At 37.9% G+C, this 22,581-nt stretch overlaps 1 protein-coding gene across 4 annotated transcripts in view; it reads right to left on the reverse strand.

Moving 5' to 3' along the window:
• The window catches only part of Syncrip (synaptotagmin binding cytoplasmic RNA interacting protein), a 29,996-nt gene that overhangs the window by 6,523 nt on the left and 892 nt on the right, over positions 1-22,581 (reverse strand). For 3 of the 4 annotated variants that reach the window (XM_019210177.1, XM_010641303.2, XM_010641304.2), the window contains exons 2-9: positions 21,712-21,871; positions 20,886-21,004; positions 20,658-20,765; positions 17,083-17,196; positions 16,808-16,984; positions 4,321-4,456; positions 3,169-3,374; positions 429-578 (exon numbers count right to left, since the gene is read on the reverse strand). In XM_019210177.1, coding sequence (XP_019065722.1) covers positions 429-578; positions 3,169-3,374; positions 4,321-4,456; positions 16,808-16,984; positions 17,083-17,196; positions 20,658-20,765; positions 20,886-21,004; positions 21,712-21,859 — 1,158 coding nt within the window. In that variant the 5' untranslated portion in view covers positions 21,860-21,871. The remainder of the gene's footprint in view (positions 1-428; positions 579-3,168; positions 3,375-4,320; positions 4,457-16,807; positions 16,985-17,082; positions 17,197-20,657; positions 20,766-20,885; positions 21,005-21,711; positions 21,872-22,581) is intronic. The other variant, XM_010641305.3, reaches the window with a different exon arrangement.

The following is a 22,581-nucleotide window of genomic DNA, read 5'->3' on the forward strand; positions in this document are numbered from 1 at the left end:
TACATAGTGAGACCCTGTCTCAAAAAAAAAAAAAAACAAAAAAAAAACAAAACCACAGAACTGACTCATTTAAGTTAAAAAGCTATTATGGGCCCCCGGAGATTTGGGTCAGTGGTTCCACCAACTGCCTCACAAGCACAAGGGCCTAAGTTTGATCTCCGGTACCAAGAGGAAAAAAAAAAGCTGTCATCATAACTAAGATGAAAGAAAGCCTCAGTCAGTAAAATAAAACAGGACTGGTGAAGTTTTATGTAAAGATTCAGCTCAACAACATTTTAACTTAAAAAATTGGCTAAGAATACTGAAAGTTTATTTGAATGGATTTAAATGACCTCTGTATTTCCTTTAATTTTTAACACACACTGGTTCTAGGATGACAAAAAATTGTTAGTCTGATTTAGATGCCCATGGTAATTCCACTAATTTACCTTGACAGCACCATCTCGCTCATCAAAATGAATGAAAGCATAATCTTTAAGTTTCTTCACTCGTTCCAGTTTCCCAAACTGACTAAATGCCTTTTCTAAAATCTCTTCTGTTACAGTATTGGCAAGGTTGCGTACAAACAACACTTTTACCTAAAAGACAAAAAGAAACAAATCCTCTATACATTTCCCAGAGTTCACTTTTCAAGACCCCACGCTGCAAAGTTAAACTTGAATTACCATCACCATAAGAATTATAAAAAATTTCTCAATTCCTCTGGGTAAATACCAAGGAAAGACTACTGACCAGGTTAAAGGCCTAAACAGACCGGGGTGGTAGTGTACAGCTGTAATCCCAGCACTCAGGAAGCTGAGGCAAAAAGAATCAGTGAGTCTGAGACCAGTGCACACTGAGTTCCAAGCCAGCCTGAACTACATACCATGATGTTATCTCAAAAGAAAAACAAAAACAAAAAAAAAAAAAACTGAAATAGCTATTACCAAAGACAACATACAATGGCAAGGTGGCTTACTGAAAAAATGCCTAACATCACTTATCATTACCAAGTTAAAATAAAAGTGAGGTAATTCTACACACCTATTTAAATCACCAAAACCTAAAATATTAACCTCAACTGTAGGTGAGGATAAGTTATAAGGATGAGTAAAAAATTCAAGTTTGGCAGCTTCTTACGCAACATATTCTTACTATACAAGCCAGCAATCTCACTACTCCCTAGTATTTTCCCAAAGGAGTCGAAAAATTTTCATACAAACAAAAACTCACATATAACAGCCTTATTCATAATTACTAAGAATTGGAAGTAACCAAGATGGTCTTCAGGAAGTGAACAAACTGGTACAGAGTGAAATATTCCACACTATAAAGAAATGAATCAGAGCCAGGTGTGGTGGCACACACCTGTAATCCCAGCACTCGGGAGGCTGAGGCAGGGGAATCACTATGAATTCGAGGCCAGTTTGGACTACGTAGTGATTTCAAGGACAGCCTGAACTACTTAATGAGACCCTGTGGTTTTTTTTCGGGGGGGAGTACTGGGGATCGAACTTGGGTCCTGGTGCTTACAAGGCAGGCTACGAGACCCTGTCTTTAAGCCAAAAAAAAAAACTCACCTCACACAGGATCCTTAAATGCCTACATGAAAAAAAAAAGATCTTCATACTACCTGACTCCAACTATATGATATCTGAAAAGGCAAAATTATGAAGTCAATTTTTAAAATGTCAGGGACTGAACACTAAGGATGAACAGAAGACACTAGTAGCTCTCCTCTTCAATTTTTACTTCATGGGACTCATCGTCATGTGCCATGTATTACTACTACAGGCCCAAAAGCTAAGGAGCCAAGCAACCATGAACTGAATTCATGAACCAATCTTTTCTCTAGAAAGAGGAAAGAGTTTATTATCTCACAACGGTCATTATGTTTGTCAAAATCTGCAAAGGTACACCAAAAGTAAAGTTAATGCAACCAATGGGTTTTAGGTGCTCACTGTTGGTTCAATTTTAACAAATGTATGACTTATAACTAGAATGCTGACAGTGGAGAAGATTGGGAAGGGCTAGGTAGGAAAAGTCTTTGTACTTCCTGTTCAATTTTGGTATAAACCTTACTGTGACAGTCAATTTTCACATAGACTATATGTTTAGTACCTTTTCATACATTAGTACATAGTACCTTTAATACATTAATTATGCAATCAGAAAGATAGTTATTTCATAACAATGTAAATGCAACGCCCTCTCGAACTGCTGTTTAACAACAGGGTAATCAAAATTAATTAGGATCTTGGGAGAAAGTGTTTAAAATACGAAGTGGTTGGTGAGATGTTTCAGTGATAGAGAACCTACCTAGCATATGTGAGGCCCTGGGTCTGATCCTTAGCAACACCAAAACAGAAAAAAAAATCCCACCAATAAAAAAAAAAAAAACTGCATTTTAATTCTCAAAGTTTCTCAAATCAGAATTACCAAATTAAGTTTCTAAGAAGTATTATCCCTTGCTCCAAAAATATTTCAATAGTATTATTTGAACTTGTTTAAGTGGTAATCCCTTAAGTTTTATAGGTGAGAGGGAAAAAAGAATCCCAAGTATACTATCTTTTAAGATCACCCTCCTTTAATAATATCCATAATTTTCCCAGCAATTCACACTCCTCTCGTATAGATTTAAGTATGCTAGTTGTGTTTGACACTCAGCCTGTAACTATTAAAAGAGAAAATGTAGACTAACTTAACTGCCAACTGCAACAGTATATAGTAAACTGTTGAGTCAAGAGATGTTTATTTTCATTAAGATGTCTCAACTAACTGCTAAAACAGGATGCCTAATAATAGCTAAATGCTGTAACTACAGCAGTTCTGCTGGGGCCAATACAGTTCACTATTTTTAGGACTCACACTTTTAACACAAAAACTATGTCAGCTAATGGCACCATTCTCAAAAACTCGAATTTCTCTTAGAATCTATACATTATGAAAGTGAACTATTGCTAAAGCATGTGGGTTAACTACTACATCATGGGATTACAGTGGCTAAGTGTCTACGAACAAATCACTTTCCATAAACATGTACGTATACATGTAACTCAAATCCATTATTAAAGAACACTTCTCTCACCTTTAGAAATGACTGAAATAATGTTCACAATTCATTTTGTTATTTTACCCTCATCCTTCCATGAATGCCTCAAAAATTATTTTTAACTTGACTATCATTACCTTTGCCATAACTTCTGGATCAGGATCTTCTATAGGGTCGGCCCATTCAACGGTTCCAACATTTCCCCAGACCTTGACTTTACCACTCATTAGCCTACGCCGTGCCTGGGCAGCTGTTTTGTGATCTTCATATTCAAGAAAGCAAAAGCCTCTGTTTTTTTTCTTGTCATCCGGTTGGTGGTATAAAATGACATCTGTAAGACCCTCTGAAAGTAAGCAACCATTCCAGGAAAATCACATTAAAAAACTAGCAAGAGCAAGTAAGTAGATCAAAGGATTTTTCAAAGATCTACTTAAAAAACATTCTGGAAAACAAATCATATCTTAATCAGCCATTTCCCAAAAGAATTGTTTTTTAAAAAGGTCCATAGACTTTTCCTAATCTACCTTAAATTTTCCCAACACAGAAACCACCATGAAAAGAAAAAATTTTTAGTCTCAAGTACTACTTTGCTTCCCCTAATTATATAGACAAAAAAATTTATATAAGAATATGCCAGGATAGGTTAAAAATCATTGGATATTTATTATTATGCAAGCAAACACTAAAATTCTTTAATGGTACTTCTCTAGTCTCAGGTACCAAAGGCATTTTTCCAAAGGAAATAATAAATATTACTAAGATTTCGAACATTCCTAAAGACTAAAAGACTGATAACACTGTACACAGACACAAACATTTTAGAGTACAGTAGCCTGTCATTTTGAAGGTTTATAAAAGATGTTTTACATGTCATAGAAATTATATCACATTACCAATATATAACCTATGCTTATGGAAAGAACAGTCATTATTCATAACTTGGAAATTCAAATCATTCATACAGTCTACTGTTACCAGCTAACACCCAGAAAAATACACACACACAAAACTGCAAAACAAGGGAAGCACAACAATGATTTTGCAGAGTAAATTCAAATTCCGGCTGCATTACTAACATGCTTTAAATAAATAAGTAACTTTGAACAAGTCCTTTTCTAAAACTCTTCTTGTGTGCTTGTTTTCCTCATCCAGAAATTGGGATTACCTACCTCATTAAGTTGTGAAGATTCAATGAGTCAACAAATGTGCTTAGAATAATACCTGGTACACAGTTATTTGGTATGTCCCTCATTAAAAGCCACACCTTCTTCAAAATAAATCCAACTTACCTGTTACTTTGCTAAATTCTTCAAGAATCTGTTCCTTAGTTTTACTCTTAGGAATAGAGCCCACAAAAAGCCTATTGTTGGCAACTGAGATGCAGACACCAATGTGTTTTCCAGAACGAATTTCATGATTATTATACTGAAAGGGGAAAAAAGGTGTACCATGTTTTAAAATTACTTATTATCAATTAGGAGTGTTTTACAGAAGATCCCAAGATCTAATAAAAAAAAAAAAAAAAGCCCAAAACTTTAGCAAATTGAAGTTTCCACTTTATTAAGTATTAAGCTTCCACTACATAAACCTATTCTCTATTTCTACTTCATCTTCTATCAAGCAGCAATGTTAGGCTTCTCATATTTAAGCCTTTAAAAAGACATCCTTTTGATTCTGAATCTAGTGCTTTATTTTTCATTGTATTTTTAACAGGCATATATAATAAAGTTATCAACAGATTATGATAAAAGTACAAAACTATAAAAAATTTTTAAAAAAAATTTTTTTTTCTGAGATAAGGTTTTGTTTTGCCATGCAGGCTGGCCTTGAACTCACTACGTAGCCCCAGGATGGACTCAAACTCTCAGTGATCCTCCTGCCTCAGGCTCCCTCCCAAGTGCTGGGATTACAGGTGCACCACTGTGCCTGGGTTGTAAACTTAATTCTTAAAAGTAATCATGTCCTGCAGAGTGGTGAGACAATGGAGAGCAGACAAAACACAATGTTGCCAAAGAGCCAATCTACCAATCAGTATAGCCCAGAACTCAAAATTCAGAAATAGAAAAAAATAATCTGAAGTATCCACGTTATCTGAAAAAGTCAATATATGTATTTTACATAGTAAAAACTACTTTTAAGTTTTAGGTTCACAATAATCGTGGCAGCAGCAGTAATTGATTAATCTCCCCCACACAAACACTTGACATCAAAATCTATTTAGTATGGCTAACACAAACTAAAGAACCAATGAGTTTCCACACAACTTACAGAAGAGCAAAACAAAATACATCAGCCTGTGGTTTCAGTAGATACATCACACATAACAGGAAAAAAAATGGGAGTTCACCAAGTCAATTCCTCCCAATACCTTTTACATCTCTAGATAATAAGGCTGACACACTTCTATCTCTGGTTCAGTAGTTTTGTTCTTTCTATCCTACTCAATTCAGGGTAAACAACTCTGGTCATTTATCTCCCCCACCCCCTTATCTCAATTTCTCAATATTTGTGTCAAAATATTAATTTTGTTTTTGAAACAAGGATTCGCTATGTAATCCTGGCTGGCCTCGAACTTGTGGCAACACTCCTGCCTCAGACTCCCCAGTACTAGGGTTACAGGTGTGTGCCACCACACCAATTATTTTTTAAAAACCATTAATTTTGCCTGTTCAAAGAAATTTCTTGAAAGTCCCATATCAACAAAGATAAAATTCCAAAACTTAGACGCAGTCAATGCATCCTAAAACTCCTGGTTACTTTCCCCTTCTTTCCACAACACCTGAGTACATGCTATTCTTACAATTCTAACAGCGAAAAAAGTCTCCCCTAAAGTTCCCACCATGTAAACTCTTCCAACTACCAGTAAATTAAACTCAACTTCTGACTACTCTGTGTCCTTGCTGCTGGTATCATTTAGTAGGCCAAGTAGAGGCCAAAAATACTGATGAACATCTTACCACTGACATGGGACAGCTGGTCATAAGGAATTATCTAGTATAAAACATCAGTACTGTTGATAATTTGGGGGGGGCAGCACTGGAGATTAAACCCAGAACCTTGCACATGCTAGGCAAGTGCTTTACCTCTGAGCTAAGTTAAAGAACCTCTTATAAACAAAAATATTCCTGTTGTTACCTGAAAACAGTGCAATGATGGTTGAATTTGTCATTGCATGGGATTATGGATAAGCAGACTAAAATGTTTTATTTTACAAAAAAGGTTAACCTAAGAGCACAATAAATTGCTTTGAAACACGTACATCTCCCTAGATTCTCATAATCTAGCATCAAGTAGTAACCTTTGGTGACATTACCCAGAGCTTTCAGTCTGGTCAAATAATCTGTAACTGTAAGAATTGAAAAAAAAAATTATCAAACAAGACTGGGTGAGGAACACCTGCAATCCCAAATACCTGAGACACTGAGGAAGGACATTTCCAAACTCAATGCCATCTTGGGAGTGAGACTGTCTTATAATAAAAAGGGCTGGAGATGTAGCTCAGTGTAAGACCCTGGGATTGATCCCTAGTACAATCAAAAATAGAAGATAAAAAAAATTTCATGAAAAATATATAATGTCTAAAGACACAAAAGTACCCTGAGGATGGATGACAGAACTGATGGTGGTGGTGGTGGTATGGACCCAAATGTTTTAAGCACAGAAACCTATGCACCTAAGAAAATAACTAGCCGGGCATGGTGGCACATGCCTGTAATCCAAACACTCAGGATGCTGAGGCAGGAGGATAACTGTGCTTTTGAGAGCAGCCTGGGCTAGCTACACAGTGAGTTCCAGGTCAGTTTCAACTACATAACGAACCCTGTCTAAAAAAAAAAAAAACTAACTTTGTAACCCCAGCACTCAGGAGAATTGTCACAAGTTTAAGGCCAGCCTGGACTACATAGTGAATTCCAGATTAGTCTCACCTACATAGTGAGACCCTGTCTCCAAAAAAAAAACCAAAACGAATTCTAACAACAAAATACTATGGGGGGCGGGTACTGAGGATCAAATTCAGGCTGACCTTGCACTTACGAGGCAGGCAGCAGAACCACTGAGCTAAAACCCCAGTCCACAACAAAATACTATTAAAATCTAGGAGTCAAAAGCAACACAACAGAAAACAAAAAGAAGTTCCATAAAGGAGACAACAGAGAAATAGACAGGACAACTGTTATGATTAGACCAAGAATGGCCCCCCAAAAGCCTCATGAATTGAGGCAGGGCTTGTGGAAGATGACTGGAAAATAAAGAGTGCCACAGGTGGTTTGCTGCTGGGGGGTTTGGGGAGATACCCTGGATAGAGGCAGTCATTGGGGGTGTGACCTGAAAAGGTATACAGTAGTATCTCCCTCCCCAGCAGCTCCTCCCTTCTCTGCTGCCTAGCCTCTATGTTGTAAGCTGTTTTCTGCCCAGGCAGATCCTTCCACCACACTTTCTGCCTTGGAGCTGGTTGAGCATGCAAACACTGACACTTCTGAAGCTATGAGCCAAAATAAACCTCTCCTTTAGACTGCAGTTGTCAGGTATTGTCTCACCAACAAGAGAAGTGATTAAGACAATACCCTATCTATAATGTAGCCAGCCAATCCATTAATCAACATTAACAATGCTACTTCTAAGTAATAATGACTTTTCTACCATCTAAAGCGAAAACCTTCCGATCCATCATCATTGGCTCTATTAATCAAAAATTAATCAAGGCAAGATAGGGTAAGTAAATGGTAAGATTGTGGTCTCAGATAACACAAAAATTTAGCAAAAGCTGTAGCACTACATTTCCATATACTTTCAATGAAAAAGTTCAAAAACTGGCTCTGATGAAATGTCATTAAAAGAGCAAAATAAAATGACCCTATGAGCATAATGTCTAAACAGTAAATAGAAATATACATTTTATAAGGCAATGCTCCATGTATAGATTTGAGTTTTTTTCCGATACTGGGAATTGAACCTAGGACCTTATACTTGCTCTATCACCAAGTATACATTTTTAAATGTAGTGTACACCTTGGTTCACAAACTTAATTTGTTCCACTAACTCTGTAAAAGATGGCCACATTCATGTTCTTGAGGGAAGGGTGGCCATGGTTGTGTTTGTCACCTGATGCAGAGTTCACAAACAACAAAATTTTGCCCAACACTTCTGTTTGCAAACCAAACTGTTTTAAATTTGCCTTAAATTTTAAAAATGGTGAAAGGGCATCCGAACATGGCAGCACACACTTGTAATCCAAGCACTCTGGGGATGAGGCAAGATTATGAGTTAGAGGCCAGCCTGGGCTACACAATGAGTTCAAGGTTAGTCTGAACTATACAGTCAGGCCCTGACTCGCAACAATAGATGGTGAAGGGGCAATACAAAAACAATGTTGAATCTTGCCAGGGATTTAGCTCAGTGGTGCCACGCCTGCCTCCCAAGCTCAACATCATGAGTTCAATGGGGGAGGGGGGCATCTTAAATTCGAATCTAGTAAGTCTCTCAAAAGTTTTTATCAGAAAGGGCTAAAGGTGCAGGGGAAGTGGGAAGGGTAGGGGAAAGGAAGTAAGAGAAAAGAAAGAATATGAGAAAAGGAAAAAGTGGAAACAAAGTCTTTGTAAATAGGGGAGGGTGGAAGGGTTGAAGGAAGGCCAGGGGAAAAAATGGGAACCAAGATCTGTCATGTAAAGGTACAAAATCCAGCCAAGCGTGGTGGGGCATGCCTGTAATCCCAGCACTCAGGAGGCTGAAGCAGGAGGATCACTATAAGTTTGAGACCAGCATGGGCTACATAGTGAGTTCCAGGTCAGTCTCAAATACATAGTTTGAGACCCTGTCTCAAAACACCTAAAATGAATTCTGATCATTAATCAATGTAGTTTCAGTATTTAAGAACACCGAGGATGCCAGGCGTGGTGGCGCATGCCTGTAATCCCAGCACTCTGGAGGCTGAGGCAGGAGGATCACTGTAAGTTCCAGGTCAGTCTCAACTACATAGTAAGACCCTGTCCAAAAAAAAAAAAAAAAAACTGAAGGGGGGAAAAAATAACCCACACTAAGGATGGCCAGGGATATAGCTCATCGATGCCACACCTGCCTGGCAATTGCAAGGTCCTGAGTTCAATTTCCAGTCGGGGGGGAGTGGCTGAAGAGTTGTATAGTCTGAAACATTCCTTTCATCCAGGTTCAAAAATAAGTCACATTTTTTCTCCCTCACAGAAGTCAGTCAACAAATTCCCAAAATTGACAGCACTTCATATACCACGCACACAGAGCTCATGACTCAGCTGTTTTCTATGCTTGGCTAAATCATTCCTTCCTTGACAATGGCAAACTAAAGTGCATTTATTTAAGAGATGCATCCTCAAGTGTCACTTGAGAGTATCATCCATAACACAGTATTAGTAGATACAAACTGAGACTGCAAAGCCTAGAATAAACTGGAGACTTTTCACTTCCACATATGATATACTATATACCTCCAATACATGTAGTCCATGTTAGCTTATTTGGCAATTATACCACATGCTGATTCACACCCTATCTTGATAAATTAGCTGCACACAGGACTTGACTTTTGTTAATTCCATCTTGTTAGATAGATGCAAACTATCTCAGGCTATAAAAACTTTTTGTAGATCCCAATTTTTATCATCCAAGATACTATCAATCTACACAGACTTAAATCAAGTATTTCAAAGGCATCCCATTATGCCCTCATTTAAATCATTGATTAGAAACCAGAATGAAACCTACAGAGCACCACTAGTAGCCCATCATATAGCTTATCAAAATCCTTGAACTCTATTGCCGCTATACTACTCTTGGGCTTTGTTCTCTTCATCCAAAGACCCTTCATTATTCAACCATTTAAATCATGCTGCCCACACTAAGGCTCAAATTTTTAGTGACACTATGCAGCTTAGCCTAGCAGGTTTTTTTTTTCCCCTCATTGAGTTTATTGGTACATTTTAGGTATACAGTAGAGTTACATTCATTATTGGGATCTTGTACCTTTACATGACAGGTCTTGGTTCTCATTATTTCCCCTTGTCCTAGCCTAGCAGTTGATAACTACCATCCTGACATTGCCTTTTAAGTTTTATCTCCTACTAATTTCCACAAAACACTGTTTCAACTAGATTTACTTGTTTCCTTCACTGTTCTGTGCAAATCTTGCCCACCAAGTTATCTTTACCAGTCCTAATCCAAAGCAATTTCTACCCCTTTGCACCCTATGCTTGCTTGCTTTGTGTGGTTAATCTCTCTTATCCTATAAACTAAAACCTTGTATATGTGTAGCAGAAAATTTTCATACATTTAACCCAATAAATATTTGTTAAATTGCTATTAAAATATTTCATGGACCCATTTTTTCAGCTGCAGTCATCAAAATGTTTATAATATTATGGTGGGCTACACAACTATCACTACATAAAACCATCCATCAGTAGCTATTAACATCTTGATTTTCAATATGCAAATAAAGATCTCATCTATTCCAGTGTTTATAATATAGGTACTACTGTATTAGCATTTTCACCAATCTATATCCATTTTGTAGGACCGCAGCAACATTTGCCCTGGGCTCCACCAGCACTACAGCTACTGGCCCTGGGCTCTAATTCCACTGTATACCACGAGAATACATATACACACACTTGCCTGCCCTTCTTCCTGGTTTTGGTGGTAACCAGAAACACCTAAATATTTCTTAGGGCAGTGATGGTGAACCTTATAGAGACCAAGTGCCCAAATGCAACCCAAAACCCACTACTTATCACAAAGTGTCAACACTACAATTAAACCTGAATACTGAGATTTTAGTTTTAGAAAAACTCTACATGTTTTGTTTTAAAAGAAAAATAACATGTGCCATACGTTCCCCATCACTGTCTTAGGGGATGAGGGGTAAAAGCACCATCATCCAATAATCTAATCCCTAAGTAAAATTACTGCAAATAAAGGTCACTTTGAGCTATGCAGGAATATTACAAATGATCTATTTAGATGGCACTAGTCAGCTAGTCAGGTTATCCTGTACCTACTAAACAGTGGTATTTTCTAAAGGTTAGTGATAAAAGAAAAAAAAAGCCTAGACAGCAAAGTTGGCACATGCCTATAATCCCAGCTTCTTGCAAGGTTGAGGCAGGAGGAATTTAAATTCAAAGCCAACCTGAGCAACTTAGGGATTTCCTATCTTGGGTGGGTGGATGGATGGATAGATAGGAGGGGCTGGAAATGATGCAGTTTAGCCTGAGGACCTGTGTTCAATTGCCAGTACAAAAAAGCTTATATTCCAATGGGGTAATTTATAAAGTCAAATAATTTCAATCTGGAGTTGGGAGAGACTGGTGGGGAGGAAAGGTAATAGGAAGGGTATGCACATGGTACCACTTCAATAGGATGAGTGTATTCATTACATATCACAACATACACTAGTAAAAACATTTTTTATAAAATAATTTCAAGTTCATCTAAGCAAAAATCTACCTTATGTTCAGGATAACCATTATGGAGCAAAAAGGAGGTAAGCTGCTCAAAGTCAGGAAAGGCCTTCTGAAAAGATCTGATAAAAAAATCAACAGCAATTATTACTCAGCTGGTGGTGGTCTCGACATGGAAATTGCTATGACTGATTTGAAAGGCAAAAAAGAAAACACAGTAGGGCTTGAACGGTAATGACCAGGAATGTGGGAAGAGTAAGAAGAAATTCAACTCATAAGGCCTTGTCTGGAAGCCATTCTTCAGTACAGATATAAACTGCACCAAAAATAAATGGTGCAAAGCAGTGATATTAATTAAGATTCTTTGATAACCTGAATAGTATAAACAGTACCTTAGACTTACATGGTAGTGTGAAAATGGTAAAGTGGTAGATGACAAACATTTTATTTAACATTCCTTGTACTACTACATAATTGAAAAAAATCAGGCTACTTGGTGCCATAACTTGTACTGCTGGATTAAATTACCACATCTAATTAACAGTAAGCATTCTCCCCACAAAAAACCTAGTATCAAGCAAACAGTGACATTTAGATACATGGCCCTCAGATAAGTCATTCAGCCTGGTGACAGAATGAAGGTTAACCTGAAATAAAGGTTTGCAGTAGATTTTAAAGGTAATAATCCAGCAACCTAGCATAGCTCATGTTCCTCAATAACCATTCAACTGGTAACTATAATCACCTAACAAGTTCAGGTCTTGCTCCCCTAGCTAGATTATCATTTAGGGATGATTTTTCTAATCCCCCAAAATACAAGGCAGTGTTGCTTCCAACATCAACTATACCATTTTTATGAGATCTACATGTAAATTTACAGTCGACAAGTTTTTAATCTAGGGAACTAAATCACTGTTGAATCATTATTTTTATAAAAAGGTCTAAATTCCTCTTTCAGCCTAAGATAGTCCATGAGACACTCAAAGTAAAAGTGCTTCAAAAAAACAAAGATTGCAGAAATAACATCTAAAATTGACTATGCAAACCTGGTGTGGTATGTGCCTATTGTCCCAGAACAAAAAGTCAAACTGAAGTAAGACCACCACAGTGGCCAGCCTGAACTACAAAGCAAGTCCCTGTCTCAAAACACCAAAATTCAGGCCAGGCATGGTGGCACACTTGGGAGGCTGAGGCAGGAAGATTACCGTGAGTTCAAGGCCAGTCTGGCCTATATAGACAGTTTGTGGCTATCCTGAACAGAGAGACAGAGAGAGAGAGAGAGAGAGAGAGAGAGAGAGAGAGAGAGACAGAGACAGAGACAGAGACAGACAACTGGAGGGGGGGACTTAACCAAGCAGAAAGAAACTACCATATAAATGAAAAAGTCCTGTGTGTTGTGATTGCCCTCACTATTCATCACATGTTTTCATTCCCAGACTAAGCCCTAAATACTTAAAAACGGTTATACACTAAATAAAAAGTCCACCATTAAAAAAATGGCCTTCAACCATCTCCAGAATACAAATAATGCAAAAGAAGCATTTTCCCAACATCTAGCTGTGTACTACTAGAATAAGACTTCACGTACACAAAAATTCATCTTGGTTAAAGTTGTAGCTCAAATAGAATCTGAAGACATGATGGAAGTAGGGATAGTTTTGAATGATACTCCCCCGTGGAATACATATATAAGGAGAAACCCATCTCCACAAATACAAAATAGCAAAAACCACCCAAAATCAATTTGAGTTTTGTATTCTCATTATTTCATTTCCTCTAGATGTCTAGTCCTCCTTTTTACTGTATTATGACAAATTTCCCAAATACTATCCATACTAAAGAATTCTTAAAAAAAAAAAAAGGGTCCATTTCACCACAGTGAATGTATGCTACTACCACAAAAAAGATCTTTCAAAAGACACCAAACCACACAAAGACCCCCTAGTCAGTAAGTAGTAAAATATAATTATTCACCTAGGTAAGAACTCACACAACAGAGAAACTCAGAAAGAAAGAAAGAAAAAAAGGTATTAGGAGAGGAATTAGTTCCTCCATCAACTAAAGATTTCTTGGTTATTTTCGGGTATTTCTGTGCTAACAGTTAAAATATGTACATTAACATTTATAGCAGGGTATTTAGCTCAGTGGCACCGCCCCTGCCTCGCAAGTGCAGGGTAACCTGTCCCAAAAAAAAAAAAAAAAAAAAAAAAAAAAAAAAAAAAAGAGGTGTAACATTTATATTAATACAGTAATACCTCAGTTCACAAATGCTTCTGTTCACAAGTCAGATCTTAAACAAAAGTGTGTGACAAAATTCTACTGTTCACAAACTCCTTATCAGGTAACAAACACAAACATGGCCAACTTTCCCCAAAATCATGAAAACAAATTATTTGTGAACTGAGGTACCACTGTATACATTATTAAGACATATATGTGGTTGCCGGGCGTGGTAGTGAACACCTATAATCCCAGCACTCAGGAAACTGAGGCAGGAGGATCACTGTGAGTTGAGACCAGCCTGGGCTACACAGTGAGTTCCAGGTCAGTCTCAACTACATAATGAGACCGTCTCAAAACAAACAAACAAACAAAAAAGAAATAGTATCTTCAATTCCCCAGCCAGAAGTCAGTAAGCCTCTCCTAGATGCTACTGTGCTAGCGGGGTCCTTTTACACCAATGTTCTGTGTTTGGCGGAAATAAGATAGGCCTTGGGGATTCTGAGTGTCTTTTTTTGACACAGGGTCTCACTATGTAGTTGAGACTGACCTGGAACTCACTATGTAGGCCAGGCTGGTCTGGAACTGACAACGATCCTCCTGCCTCAGCCTCCTGAGTGCTGGGATTACAGGTGTGCACCACCACACCTGGCTAAAATCATATCATTTTTCAGTTCTAAACTATTTTCTTCTATTAATAAAAGGTTTCTGGAAATCACCTACAAGTTCTAGTGAGAACCTACCATATGTAATGTCATAGCCACAATAACTAAGTAGTCTAAAATAACAATTTAATGTTAAAAAGTGGCCGACATAACTGGCTAAATTCCTTAATAGCATTTTGTAGTAAGAGAGCTCGTTGCCTCAATAATTCTGCATTTTCACATTAAAATGTACTGCAATTTTTGTTTAGAAAAAATTCAGGACCATGGGGCTTGGTACAGCTTCCCTTTAATCCCAGCACTCTGAAGAGCTCACACAGGAGGATAAAAGTTCACCCTGGGCAATTTAGTGACTTAGTAAATTTCTGTCTCAAAATAATAAATGAAAAGGGATGAGGACCACCTAAAATATGAAGGCCCTGGGTTTAATCCTCAAAACCACAAAAACAAACCTTACCGCGCTATATCTTATCACTACCCAGCAAAAGACATTGTCTCTAGAGCTCCCAAAAAGATCTTTTATTTGAACTGCTAAAACTCAACTTTTGACAGCTCAAAGGTTACCAGTGAATGACTCCCTACAGAGCTATAGCCTCTTTAGAACAGTAAACATTCCTTTAAGAAATCAATCATAGTTTTTAAATATCTTTTGGGGGTGGGGGGTTATTAAGACAGGATGCTGGTCCCAAACTCATGGCAATCATCCTGCCTCAACCTCCCAAGTGCTGGAATTACAGGCTTGCCCAACTACTACAACCACAACACCCAGCTAGTTATCTAATGAATGATTTTTTTTTTTTTTTTTTTTTTTTTTTTTTTTTTTTTTTTTTTTTTTTGAGACAGGTTCTATGCAGCCCAGGCTGGTTGAGAATTCTCAGTAATCCTCCTGCCTCAGCATCCCCAGTCCTGGGATCAAAGGCATACACCACCACGCCCATCTGAATGAATTCTCTTTCAAGAGCCATACCTTTCTGTTAAACCTGTACCATACTCAATTTTGTATATGAATCAATTAAAAGGAATTTAGATAGACCAAATAAAGCAATACAGAAGAGCTAAATAAAGTATACTTGCTTTTCTCCTTAAAATGTGCTACAACTACATCTGCCTTACAAGCACAAGGTCCCGCGTTCGACCCCAAGTACCAAATAAAAGTATTAAAAAGAAAAAATGATACAGGGCTGGAGATTTGGCTCAGTGGTTTTGCCGCCTGCCTCACAAGCACAAGGGCCTGAGTTCAATCCCCAGTACCAAAAAAAAGATACAAGTTTTAACCTGAAAATCAGAAATGCAAAGAAGGCTACACATGGTGGACCAAACCTATAATCCCAGGGTTAAGGAGGGAGGCTGAGGCAGGTAGATCACCTGAGGTCAAGGCTACACAGAGACCCTATCTCAAAAATTAAAAAAAAGAAAAAAAAAAGATGCATAGTTTCATATGTTAGCATACATTGTGTACCTATAATCCATAAGGGAAAGCTGAGGCTATCAAGTTCAAGCCCAGCCTACACAATTTATGAACTCAGCCAGATGCTGTTTTAGATTTTGAATAGAGTTGGGGCATCATGCGGCACAGTGGGAACATTCTGGGTTTACTCCCTAGCACACCAAAAAGAAGTTTCAGATTTGAAAGCATTTTAATTTTTGAATTAGGGATGCTCAACTGCTAAAAACCTATGCAAACATCTCCAAAACTCAAAATGCCCTGAAACACATTTGGTAAAATTGAAAATATCAACTATTTTTACTAAGGAACATTCAACCTATTTATCTGATGGTAAGGAAAGAAAAAATAATTTGACAAGCGTCTAAAGATTTTGTGTGCTTAGGATTACGAACAAATATTACAAGCCCATTAAGGCAAATTTAATAAACATTTATAATAGGGAGCTATCCAAAAGTTTCTCCCTTGTTTTATTTCTTGGTACTTTCCTAGGTTTAAATTCACCCCTGACTCTTAAACTTTATTATTGAAAAATCTTTGACTCAAAGAATTTATGTGAACTAGTTTAAAAGTTATAATAAGTCATGCCTTGAAACAATAATTTTTTTAAAGACAACTGGGTCTTGACTTAACATGGTATTTTTAAATTAAATACTTACTGTCACTACAAAATCCTTTATTTCATTATCTAGAAATTTATCATCAGAATGTCTGTGAATTTTTAGGAAGGGATGATCCAAGCGTGGCCAGAAACTATGGGAGCCCTATTACAGTTATTTTCTTAAAACTTTTCACGCTTTTGTAAATTTAAGCATAAACAAAACTATCATGCTATGTCTCAAGAACCATTAACTTAGAATTCTACCATGCTACTTTTTACCAACTATCCATGCAAAGTGTGTTTATAGAGATTCAAAGATACATACTTCAAAAAAATATCTGGTAAACCGTTATGGCACATTAAGAAAAAAAGCAAGCATTAAAGATAGTTAATACAAACACTGAAGGGGGAAAAAAACTTACCAGTTTAACAGCCTCCTGCGCTGCTTCTTTTGTACAAAAAGTGACAAACGCATAACCTCTATTGAGACCAGTGAGTGGATCCATCATTAGACGAAGATCCCATATAGGTCCAGCTTTTTCAAATAATGGAACAAGCTCATCTTCAAATAGATCTCTTGGGATCTTCCCCACAAATATCTATAAATTAAATACAAAGTAAAAACCATGAAGAATTATTTAGGAAGCCAGATACCTCTGCTTTTACTACAAAAGGTAAAAGTTTATAGTCTCTTTACCTCAGTGCCAACAGAAGGCTGCTGACCTGAATAAACGGAATCTGGAGGTGGTCCCCCATACTTCCTCTGTCCAGTAGTCACATCAAGTGTGTAGCCTGTTCTTTCCAAGAGTGCCTTGAAAAGTTCAAATGTTATTAAGTATGTTTTATTCACAAGACCACACACTATACATTCAGCAGTTAAAAAAAATCCACCTTGTTCAAATCTTTCCAATTATCCTATCAACAGTCCTCCATAAACCAGTTTCTGGGGTCTGTTTCTGGATTTCCCCAAGAAGTACATATTATAACCCAAACTTATTGTCATAATTTCACATCTTTGGCAAACCATTTTCTAGTCTTCAATTAATTGCTCAGGACAAGAAGTTAACATCACTGCTAATGCCTTCTAAAAAATGAATTTCATTTGGTTGAGTATCTCCCTATTTGTGACTTCTTACCCATCAAATTCCCCTTATCCTAACTTGTAGGCGCACACTGCCATTCTAGGCATTTTACCAACCCCTGAAGATGTTACACTCCTCTTAAGTCTACAACTTGGAAACCAAAGGAAAGCCTCTATTATTTGACACTAAAATATCATGTTTCATAAGAGCATAGATCATTCAGAAATTGCAAAATTGTACTGTAATTTTTACATCTCATCTCACCAAAAGTGAACTGCTAAAATTTTCAAAACTCATTTAACTCAGGATTAGGAGTTTCTCACCATCCCTTATGTGCAAATGTGCCAAAAAGAAGTAGCCCGTCAAGATTTTTTAAAAAGTCAAGGGGCTGGGGCTCAGTGGCAACACGCCTGCCTCAGCTCAAGGTCCTGAGTTCAACCCCCAGTACCAAAGGGGATAAAAAAGTCCAAATTTTCCATCTCTACCACAAAACTAGTCTTTTTCTTTTTTCCCTCGGAACAGGGAATCCAACTCCGGACCTTGCTCTTGCCAGGCAGGCATGGCATCACAGAGTTACATCCCTGGCCCCTTAGTTCTAATTAACAAAACAAATCTATTAGTTAGCTGGTAATTCTGAAATAAAAAGACCAAATGCTAGTCACGTGACAAAACTCACTAAAGTGTATTAAACGACATGGGGTCGGCTTGCCTCAGTCTCCAAAAATAAGAACATTAAAAACAAATCACAAAACAAAACAAAACTAAAAAAACACACAAATCACCAGCCTGGGGAAGTTTCAGTGATAGGGCACTTAGCTGATAAGCACACTTGAGGCCTCAAGTTTGAGCCCCAGCACCACCTAGAAATAAAAAGTCAGTAATTTATTAAAAAAACAAGTTAGACTGGGGATTTAGCTCAGTGGTGCTGCCAACTGCCTCACAAGTGCAAGGTCCTGAGTTCGAACTCTGCTATCAAAAAAAATCAGAGCAACCTTCTTGTTAAGAAAAAGATTCACAAGGGCTGGGGATTTAGCTCAGTGGCACTGCACCAGCCTTGCAAGCGCAAGGTCCTGAGTTTGATCCCCAGTACCGCTCCCCCCCTCAAAAAAAGTCACAAAAAGTTACGTAGTCTGAGTTAACATTTTTCCTTAACACCCAAATATGACTGCTTAATGATGTATCAATGTGATGGTATTAAAACTCAAACCTATGACTATAAATAAAACTATTACTATCACATGGGATGACCCATCAAATTGCTCATTTTCCCTTTTTTTCATATGTAATCATTGTGCTATAAAGGAGGTATGACTTTTTCACTTTAATCTGCACATGAGGGGAGGGTGGTAGGGGTGAATGGAGGGCAGAAGTATGGGGAAAAAATTAGACCCAAGATCTGTCATGTAAAGGTACAATATCCCATTGATGAATGTAACTGTACTGTATACTTTAAAAGTACCAATAAACTCAATAAAAAAAAAAATCTGCACATGACCCTAATACCTTTTGTCAATCAATTAAAACAATAAGGCTGAGAGCTGGGCATGGTGGCGCATGCCTATAATCCCAGCACCCAGGAAGCTGAGGCAGTATGAGACCAGCCTGGGCTACATAATGAGTTCCAGGTCAGTCTCAACTATATAGTAAAACCCTGTCTCAAAAAACCAAAAAAACAAGGCTGGGTGTGGTGACACACATGGCTGTAATACCAGCACTTGGGAGGCTGAAGCAGGAGGATCACTGTAAATTCAAGGCCAGCCTAGGCTACACAGCAAAGACCCTGTCCCAAAATGCAAAAACAAAACACCCAAACGTCCGATAAAAATTGGGGGAGGGGGTCACAATTTAAGTCTCATTAAAAATTTAAGCAACCTCCTCCCAAAGACAGAACTGAAAGTCACAAACTAATTTGCATAAAACTTTAATAAACTCAACTCCCCAATGTATTTTTATTACAATTAGCACAAGTAAACCCCATTTTTAATGGAAAAATTCACTGATAAGCTCAAACTCAATTCTTTTACCAACGTCTCAAATTCATGACTAACAACTAAGTCCATATTCCAATCTTTTCCATATTCTAGTCTTCCCTCTTTCCCTATCATTAAAATACTACCCAACATCTATGCCCATTTGTTTTTAGAGACAGGTTCTCATTCTGCAGTTCACGCTAGCTTTGAACTAATTACATTGCCTAGGATATCCTTGAACTTGCAACTATCTTTCTGCCTCAGCCTCCCAGTGTGGGAATTAGAGATACAAACTACCACACCTGGCCTCTATGCCCTTAATAACTCATTTTCTTAAAACTATAGTCGTTGGTTTAAGAACAATATCATGCTATAAATACCAAGTTAAAAACAAATAGGAATCATACTTTTATACAGAAAGAAAAAATCAAAACCTAACAATTCCAGACAAATCAATCTTCCATATAATTTAAGAGTCATTCACCCTCAACTTGTTTCCTTATTTACACATCTACACCTAACAACCTTAGTTTTAAAAGCTGCTTTTAGAAATAAACAGGACAGCCAAACACGGTAGTCCATGCCTATAGTCCTAGTACTTGGAAGGCTGAAACAGGAGAATCATCAAAGCCCTGGACTAGCCTGGGCAACACAGTTCAAGGCAGCCAGACTCTGACTCAAAAAAAAACAATAAACTCAAAAAGTCATACTAATGGAAAAGGCAATGTTAGAATTCTAAATTCACCTGGAGTTGAGACGCCTAAAAAGCAGTCAACTGTTAAATTACACTTCCCATCAGCTTAAGGTAAACAGGTTCCCCTCTCACTTTGTTTAAATGTTACTAACCTGAACTTGCACCTTTTCAGAAATTATTAGACATATGATAGATGTCTATCTTTAAATCTCTTATTCAGACTAACAGAAGCACAGATTTAGGAGTACATCTACAATCCCAGCACTCAAGAAGCTGAGTGAGGCAGGAGGATGGCTGTTATAGTTAGAGGCCAGCCTGAACTACAATGAGACCTTGTCTCAAAAAACAAAAGGAAAAATTTAATCATCAGCTGGATAGTTTAAAATGGCAGAATACCTTTCAAAATACTAATTAGGAAAGTCTAGCAATGCTAAAAATTTATACATCCAGGTCACACTCAAAGAGTATTTACCAAAACTAGGAAAGAGTTAAAAGAACTTTAATAAAAAAGTTTCTAAACACCTACCTTAATTTTTGCCTCATCTGGTCCTTTACTAGAGTCTGCTACTTTGGTCCCCTGTTTTTCTCTCTGCCTGTAAGTCTTCATGACTCCACATAAAAAGGCACTTTTGTTCTGTAAGGAAATTTTCCATTCACATTTAGCAATTATCATATTTGCATGTAACAAAATTTAAGTATCAAAAATACTCAAAATTTGTTCGTTCTTTCTATATTGAGGTTAAATTAACATTACCTGAACATGAGAGAGATCACTGTCTTTAAACTGTTGAAGAACTGCCAATGCGCCGTCTTCATTGAACTCTTTTAAAGCTTCGATAGCTCTTTCATCTAAATCACTATGTGCAACTAGCCCTGGAGAAGAGAAAACTTAATTAGTTATTAATTTCTAACATTTTTAGAAAATTTTTCCTTCAAGACCCAGATGCCACTGCAGATACATGTGCAACAACTCAATCAATCCCTCTATCTGATAATGAAAAGCATACACTTAACCTGTTCTGAACTAAATAAGGCCTCTAAACCACACTTAAAATAACAAGCCAATTTTACATCAAGCTTTGTGCTCAAGTTTCTAAAGAGTTCTGAACATTACAGTATTTCTACAGTAAACGTATAGACTTATAAATCCTAACGACAACCAACAAAGAACCAAACATGACAACTGAACCCGTACTCACTCAACTGCAAGTACCACTAGAAAAAAGAATCACCACACCACAGAGAGAACACACCTACAGCTACCAAGTTATTTAACAAGAATCCTACTATAAAAATACCCAAAAAAGTCACACGGTCAGTTCCCAATATTTAGCAGCTGTTCTTACAATCATATACTTATCCAACAGGCCGCCAGCCTTTCCCTAGGGAGTCCCTATTCCTCTCCTTCCCTCCCTCTCTGCACCTCAACCTCTAGTTCAAACCTAAATCAACTATCAGAACAAGGCAAAGCTCAAGTTCCCACACTTAATTGGAAACCACAAAAAGTTGCTATTTTAGCTCAATGCCAGAAATCCAATAGAAAAATTTCATAATATAATTTTGCAAGTGTTAGTTCTTACCTGCAACGTAAATTTCATCTAGTTTTTCAGCAACTTTCTGTGGTAAACCAGCATCAAGCAATGTCTGAAAATTTTCTGAATGGATAACTGCAGAAGTAGTATCCATGGGCTCTTCAGTACCATTTCCATTAACATGTTCTGTAGCCATGTTTCCAGAGATCTGTTCAAACGCAATAAGCAAAATTAAACTAGGATCTTCAAAAAGAATAGAGAACAATATAAGAGCCCCAATTTTACTTTCTCTACCTCTTACTGAACCAGCAAACCTGCACCTCCCTTGAAAGAAACCTTAAAAGTCACCAATCGCCTGACATGCCAGATTGGAGCAGGGCACCGAAGGACCAATTCACTATTTTCTTCCTAAGCACCACCCCTAACTCACCTGCTATCACTCCCTAGGAAGAACCAGATTACAAATGAAGCCCAATCAGTAAGAGGACCAGCCAGAGTGCCACATGCAGCTGTTCCCATACGGAAAATAAGGTGTGTGAGAATAAAGCAAAGCTGGGCTCGTCCCTCTCCAAGGTAAAACCCCAAAGTGCGCTTTTCCCGCCTGCCGCTTATAGATCAGTAACAACAGCCAGCGAAGAACAAAGCGCTCACACAGGCCACCTTCCCACCACCCAATTTCTCCACCCTTCACCCCCACACCCCAAAGCCCGCCCCCGATTCCGCACCCAGAGCGGCAGTCTCACCACTGCGGCCGCCAGGAGCCCATTAGAAACACGTGCTCTGCGCCTTCAAATGTCCTACAACTTCCTTCAACGGAAACCCACGGAGTCCCAGGCCAAGACGACCGTCACCGGCTCCCATCAACCCGCAGCCGCGGTCGGAGCCCCCAGAACGCTGCAGCACCACAACCTCGCCCCT

This window comes from Fukomys damarensis, unplaced genomic scaffold (genome assembly GCF_012274545.1).
Source record: "Fukomys damarensis isolate Sample0158 unplaced genomic scaffold, DMR_v1.0_HiC HiC_scaffold_14, whole genome shotgun sequence".
In the NCBI taxonomy this organism is placed as follows: domain Eukaryota; kingdom Metazoa; phylum Chordata; class Mammalia; order Rodentia; family Bathyergidae; genus Fukomys; species Fukomys damarensis.